Here is a 7,042-nt window from a genome sequence, read left to right as displayed (position 1 = left end):
CCTGGCAGGTATATTTTCACTGAATTCTAGTAGGATTTTATCCAAGCTATATTTCAGAAATATTTGCATCTTAATTTAGAAGTTTTTTTTTTTTTCCCCAATAAATGAAGGCCCAGTTGTCCATAAAGATTTCATTGGTTATTCCTCAGAGGTCTAACAGACTCTCTTCCCAGCTAACCCCCTTCTTTATTTTTAGTGTGGTCACCTAATTTTCTCTTCTCCCTTCCATTCCCCTGACTTAAAATTTCGGTGATACCCACCCCTGTGATCCCTGGCTGAGGCCTCCCCATGGCTGCTCATCCTCGTGTGCCCTGTTCAGTGAACACTCCAAATCGTTTGCATGGCGTTTCACAGAGTCAAGTGCTCTCCCTTCAGCATTCTGAGTGTTCTTGGATGCTTCTTGACACAGGATGATTTTTTTCTCAATTCTGTTCAGATTTCAGACCATTGCTATGTATGTATGTCTTTTTCTACCCATCTGTCATCGCAATACCTTATTTTAAGATGACACAATTTTCTCAAGGCAATATATTGAGGAATTGATGTATGGTAAAATATCTTTAGTACATGTAAAATATATAAAAAGAGCAGTTTTAGATTGAAAGTTGATTTCAGCTCATCAAAGTCCTACCACAGAACAGCTTTAAAATGAATGTACTGTGTTATTTTACTGTTATTTTATTTTTTATGCTATTTTTAATGATGAATAATTCAGTTTATTTAAACTAAAACAAAAACATTTTCCCATTCCTTGCTGCTGGCAACCACCAATGTTCTCTGTATCTGTATCTGTAAGCTTGGTATGTATGTATGTATGTATGTATGTATGTATGTATGTATGTATGTATGTATTTTCTAGATTCCACACATAAGAGAGATCATGCAGTATTTGTCTTTCTCTGTCTGATTTGTTTTATTTAGCACGATGCCCTAGAGGTCCATTCATATTGTCACAAATGGCAAGATTTCGTCCTTTTATATGGCTGAATAATATTCCATTGTATATATATGTACCACATCTTCTTTATCTATTCATCCATTGATAATTACTTAGGTTATTTCCATCCCTTGGCTATTGTAAATAATGCTGCAGTGAACATGGGGTGTATATCTTTTCGAGTTAGCATTTTCGTTTCCTTTGGATAAATACCTAGAAGTAGAATTGCTGGGTCATATGGTAGTTCTATTTTTAATTTTTTGAGGAACCTCCGTACTGTTTTCCATTGTGGCTACACTAATTTACAATTCCACCAACAGTGTACAAGGGTTCCCTCTTCTCCACATCCTCACAAGCACTTGTTACTTGTTGATTTATTGATGATAGCCATTCTAACAGGTGCGAGATGATATCTCGTTGTGGCTTTAAAATCTTTTACGATTAGTGCATTTTTAATTTTTTGAGGAACCTCCGTACTGTTTTCCATTGTGGCTACACTAATTTACAATTCCACCAACAGTGTACAAGGGTTCCCTCTTCTCCATATCCTCACGAGCACTTGTTACTTCTTGATTTATTGATGATAGCCATTCTAACAGGTGCGAGATGATATCTCATTGTGGCTTTAAAATCTTTTACGATTAGTGATGTAGAGTCTCTTTTTATGTATCTGTTGGCCATCTGTTATGTCCTCTTTGGAGATGTGTCTATTCAGATCTTCTGCCCATTTTTTTTTATTGGATTGTTTTTTTTTTGCTGTCGAGTTGTACACGTTCTTTATTATTTTAGATATTAGCCCCTTATCAGATATATAATTTGCAAATATTTTCTCCCAATCAGTAGGTTGCCTTTTCATTTTGTTGACTGTTTCCTTTGCTGTGCAGAACACTTGGTATTTTGCATGTGTTACCACCTTTTTGTCTTCCGTGTGCATGAAAGAGGTTACTTACCTCTATTTACAGATGAAGACCCTGAAATGGAACACCTGAGACACTCAATAATTTCCCCCAAGTACTACCTAGGTTCTGGCATATTCTCAAGTCTTACCAAGGTCTGACTGATTCCGACTTCAGTACTTTTAATCGCAGGCCACGCTACTAAAATGTTAACTCATTGTATCTTTAGATCATCACTGAGCGGCCTTCTCACATCATCCTTTAGGCAGCACCAAGAGTCACTGGCAGCAGAGAGAGAGAGACGACGACAGGAGAGAGAAGAGAGGTTGCAGAGAATAGAACGGGAAGAAAGGAACAAATTCAGGTAAGAAGGATTTTAAGATTTTTAAAATAATAAATTGAAATTAAAGCACATGGTTTCACAGCTCTGTATGATGAATAATAATGTTATAGGGCTAGGAAGTAATATGTGCTTTGGATTTAATTATTTTCAAGGAAGAGTAAGATATACCTGACATAGGCTAGATCTGTTTTTTTTGGTTTTTTTTATGGCCTTTTTCCTCTAACCATATGGCAGGAAGCACAGCCAGCAAGCCAAATACGATTAAGGATTTGTGTATTCTTGAGTCCTCCATTATCTCAAATAGTTTTATCCAGGCCTTCCTAAAGACAGAACCTAATTGTCTTAACTTAGTTTGCCATTTCCCCCTAAAGCTACTCATGTTTTATTCATATTTTATTGGATGACATAAAGAAAATGCTTTTCCCACTTTCTGCTTTACTTCTTGTTCCCTGTAGCAATCTTCATTTTTTTTAAAACAATAATTCTCCTATGGGGGGAAAACGTCGCTGTGCCGATTACCCCCAGCCCATTGTCCCCCAGTCTCCTGGTCTCTGTCCAGCTCCAAGAACATGTGCCTGGATATGGTCCATGTCAAGTTCCGTGTCTCATGCGGCCTCTGCTGAGTCAAGTACTGCAGTTTCTCCTTCAGCTAGCTCACCCGTTCTCATCCTTGCCTTCATTCCCTTTTCTCCCCTGGGCTTCCTGCTGTACAGTGCTTTATGGAATACAAAACACTCGCTGAGTCTTTCTTTGCACATTTCCTTCCTGCTGCTCTTCACCTCCCCCCTTTCTTTTCCTTCCTTCCCTCTTGACTTCCCCTTCTCCATATCTCTCCCCGTTTTATCCTCCCAGTCATCTCTCCTATAGCTTCTGTGTTTTTTTCTTCTTTTTATTTCTCTCCCCATCTCCATTTCCTGTTTCCTCAGTTCATTTTCTTTAGCAACCAATCGTTCCATCAATGACTCCCAGTTAAACCTACAAAGAATGTGAAGCATCGTCAATGAGTGTTTACAGGTTTCATAACATTTTTTTTTTCTTAGCAACCAGGAAGAATACGTATAATTGTAGGAATGATCAAAATATGGGCAGAGTAGTGAAGTTGCCTCAACTGTAACTCACGACTGTATGAAACAAATATTCCAAATCCGTGTTGAAAGGATAACCCTGGCTTTTGTAAAGCTGGGTTAATAGGCTTCATGAAGTAAACCAACATCAGTCCCCCACGACTGTATGGCATACCCTGAGCTGTCAGATTTCTACCAAAGGACATATGGAAATGCCAGACCTGAATGCTCCATTTCTCATGAGGTAGCTCTGGAAGTTGTCACTTTTGGAAAGACCAATTTGTAAAACCTCTAAAACAGGTTAAATGCTTCCTGAGTCATAGCTTTCTGAGAGATTTACATATTTTACCACCAAATAGCAGAGAATCTGACTGAAACGCCTGGAAAATTCGGGGATTAGCTTACACATCTAAAGATTTTGATCGAAACCTCTTAAAACAGTACCAGTTCTGGGAAAGATGGAGTCAGCACACTGCCTCCTGTCTCTTCTGCGTCACTGCATATACCATAAATCGTGGACAGAGTACATGGAGCTCTGAAAACTCTAAAGTGTAAAAAGGAGCAGAGGAATTGGGGAAGGAGACTAGAATTCAAAGTTCCAGCAAACCAGTGAAAGTTTACCATTTTTCCCTTCAATATCACCTGGCATGTACCAAGCATGCACAAAAGAGCTTTAAGAGAAGGCCTCTCCTTCTGGACTGAGGAATGGCAAAAGGAATTCCTATGGGTCAGAGAGTGGAGAAAATCTGTTTTTTTTTTTCATATTTTTGTCCTTCTCTCCTACCCCAGCCTCCAAGCAATATTGTTAAAGAAGCATAGTGATGGCAGCAGTGTCCAGGCAGGTGCCTGAAACTGAGGAGGGAGAGGAATTCTTTCTCTAACCAGAAGAGTTATGACCCCAGGAGCAGTAGGCAAATCACCATTTTTCTCTGTGTCTTTCTGCTGCGTTGCCCTGGATGCAGATGGAGTTATTGAAAGTAAGCAGCAGAGCAGGGAAAATAAAGCCCAAGCTTTCTGACTAAAAGACCAGGAAGGAGACCTAAGTTAGCCAGAAAATAATAGAAAAGCCACATAGCATATAGAAATCAAGAAAGCACTCCTGAGTTCATCTCCAATATGTGTATGTGGGGCTCAGAGCCTGAACAGCATACCACAGACTTTGAGAGTTAAGTACAGAGTGGACCACCACTCAGATCCCAGGCTGGCCACATAGCACGAAAAATATTTGAAAACTGAGCTAATATTGGAACCAATGTCAGAAGGCAGTCAGAACTTGCTGGCTGAATCTGACCTAGTTGATTGCCTACTAAAGGAAAACAAAAGAAAACAATCAAGGTCCTTCATAGAATTTAAAAAGGACCCAGAGTCTCATTACAAAATATTTTAAATGTACGGAATGTACAAAGTAACTTGTCATACAAATAACCAGGAAAATCTGAACTCAAAGGGAAAAGAGAATCAAAATATGCTAACCACAAAAGGATGTAGATGTCATTATCAGATAAAGACTTTAAAGCATCTATTATAAACAGGCTCTAAGAAGTCAGGGGAAATAATTTTGAAACAAATGAAAAGCAAATTCTGTGCAAACAAATAGAAAATATAAAGAAGAACCAAATGGAAATACATGGAGAACTGAAAAATACAGTAACTGAAATAAAAAATTCTTAGGATGTACTCAGTAGCAGAATAGAGATGAGAAAAGAATCACTGAACTTGAAGGTAGAATAGTAGAAATTATCCAATCTGAAAAACAAAACACAAAATTGAAAAAAGGCACCTCAGAGACTCACGGAACAATACTAAAATGTCTAGCATTCACATCGCTAAAGTCCCAGAAGAATAAAACAAGCGTGCATAGTTCATTGTGATATATATTCAGTCATTATGTTATGAGATATACAATCTCCAGCATCTTTCTGTGCTCTTAAATGACCAGCGAGATCCATTTCAGACTAAGGCCAAATAGTGAGCAGTTAGTTATGAGCATATCTGAAGATGAGTTGCCTGGGTCTAATCCTCATTCTATGAATATAGATAGATAGATAGATAGATAGATAGATAGATAGATAGATAGATAGATAGATAGCAAAAATATTAAATCTTGTCCAGGAAAGAATGCTGATCATTAGGACAAACCACACACAACTATTAATTATGATGACTGTAGAGCCTTCCCGAAAGTCTGAGGATGTGAATGAAAAGAAATTTTAAAAAAATGAAATAGGAAAATATAAAGTTGTTGCTGGGATTACCCAAATGGCTAACTTTTCATCAGCCATTTCATTAAGGTATTCATGCTCCTCGTGCTTTTTCTCTTGGATACCATCTAAAAGTTGTCTCTTATCTGTTCTTATTTTTGTTGACATGGTCTTAAATTTCTTGGTTTTGTTACAGAAAAATTTATTTTTAGTATGGAAAGTGATGAGGATGTATGTTTATAAGTAACAACTAATTTGAGTCTTTGTTGCTTTTTTTCTCTCTCCTAACCTGTTTTAGTTGCTTTGACTTATTGTACCTTTATATCCAGTTACCAGTGCATCGAGTGGTAGAATGCTACATTAGATCCAGCATAGAGAACAATGATGTCAGAATTCTCCAGGAAAATAAATGGTCTCCTGGGAAGTTACTGGCCATACAGTCTTAAACTTAGATTCGTGTTGGAACCTCATCAGTAGGAACAGAAAAAGAAACATTAAAATCGGACCAAGTTGAGTATTATCTGTTGTGGGTGCAGACAAAAGAGAACACACAAAGCAAGAGCTTCCGTTGATCCCTGCAGAGGAACAAAGGGTGTGAGGGGTGAAGAGAAAGAATCCTGGGCTATGGGAAGAATGTCCAAACTGAGAAGTACAACAAAATGGCCAAGACACTTAGAGCCACACAGACTTAATTCTTGAGAAGAAATTTGTGGAGATACCAGAGCTTGATTGGATGTTAATCACCACTGAAAGCTATTGCTTGCTTGTCATTGCCATATTTTATTTATGTATTTTTTTCATCTTTAAAAAACCCTTTTTTTCTTCTCTTGCCATGTACTTGTGTTTTTCTTCCTCAAGAGTAATTAGTCATATCTCTGAGTAAATCCAATAATTCCATGTTTTCAGACATACTTATGATTTTATTAAAAAATCCATTATACTTAGTACTTTTAAAGTACAGCTTTTACACTAGGGTTTAAAAAATTCTACTACAAGCACTTTCCATTTCTGAGGCGACAGAGGGTTTTCATGATTTACTGTTAATAATTTCTTGGCAATTTCATGAGCATCTAAATCTGTTATTTTCTTTCCTTATTTCATTTCTTCTGCATATTTCTATTAGCCGAGAATATTTAGACAAAAGAGAGGAGCAAAGACAAGCAAGAGAAGAAAGGTTTGTATATCTTTTCTTTCCCATGGTAACCAAATGGCACGTGACTTTGCACTCTTAACCAAGCATGCAGAGGAGACTGTATTAATTAAAATGTGATTTCTTCACCTATGACACTGAAGACTGAATAACTGGCCTTTTGCAGAATAGAGTGTTCTGATTATCTAAATTTTTCAAGAAAGTACAGATTTATTATTTATGGTGTGAAATGTGTGTCTATTTCTCCAGAATTCTTCTCCAAATGAGCATGTTAGTTTAATATATTGACTGTAGTATATATTTTAATTACCCTGCCCCACCACTTCTGAGCCCGGGGTAAGTGTCCCTACTGCATGATTCCAGGTCAGTTGTTCAGCATTCCTCCAACAAATATTTGAGCACACACACTGCACCAGGCCCTGGCCGGGGTGCCAAACCCCCCTGAGACTCA

The 7,042-nt window shown here is 37.7% G+C and overlaps 1 protein-coding gene across 1 annotated transcript in view; it reads left to right on the top strand.

Annotated features, from left to right (window-relative positions):
• The window catches only part of FHOD3 (formin homology 2 domain containing 3), a 421,374-nt gene that overhangs the window by 327,445 nt on the left and 86,887 nt on the right, over nt 1-7,042 (top strand). The window contains 2 exon segments of the mRNA XM_025038715.1: nt 2,063-2,197; nt 6,565-6,615. Coding sequence (XP_024894483.1) covers nt 2,063-2,197; nt 6,565-6,615 — 186 coding nt within the window.

The sequence above is a fragment of the Pteropus alecto genome, unplaced genomic scaffold (assembly GCF_000325575.1).
Source record: "Pteropus alecto unplaced genomic scaffold, ASM32557v1 scaffold146, whole genome shotgun sequence".
NCBI lineage: Eukaryota > Metazoa > Chordata > Mammalia > Chiroptera > Pteropodidae > Pteropus > Pteropus alecto.
This window is presented reverse-complemented; position numbering and strand designations above follow the sequence as displayed.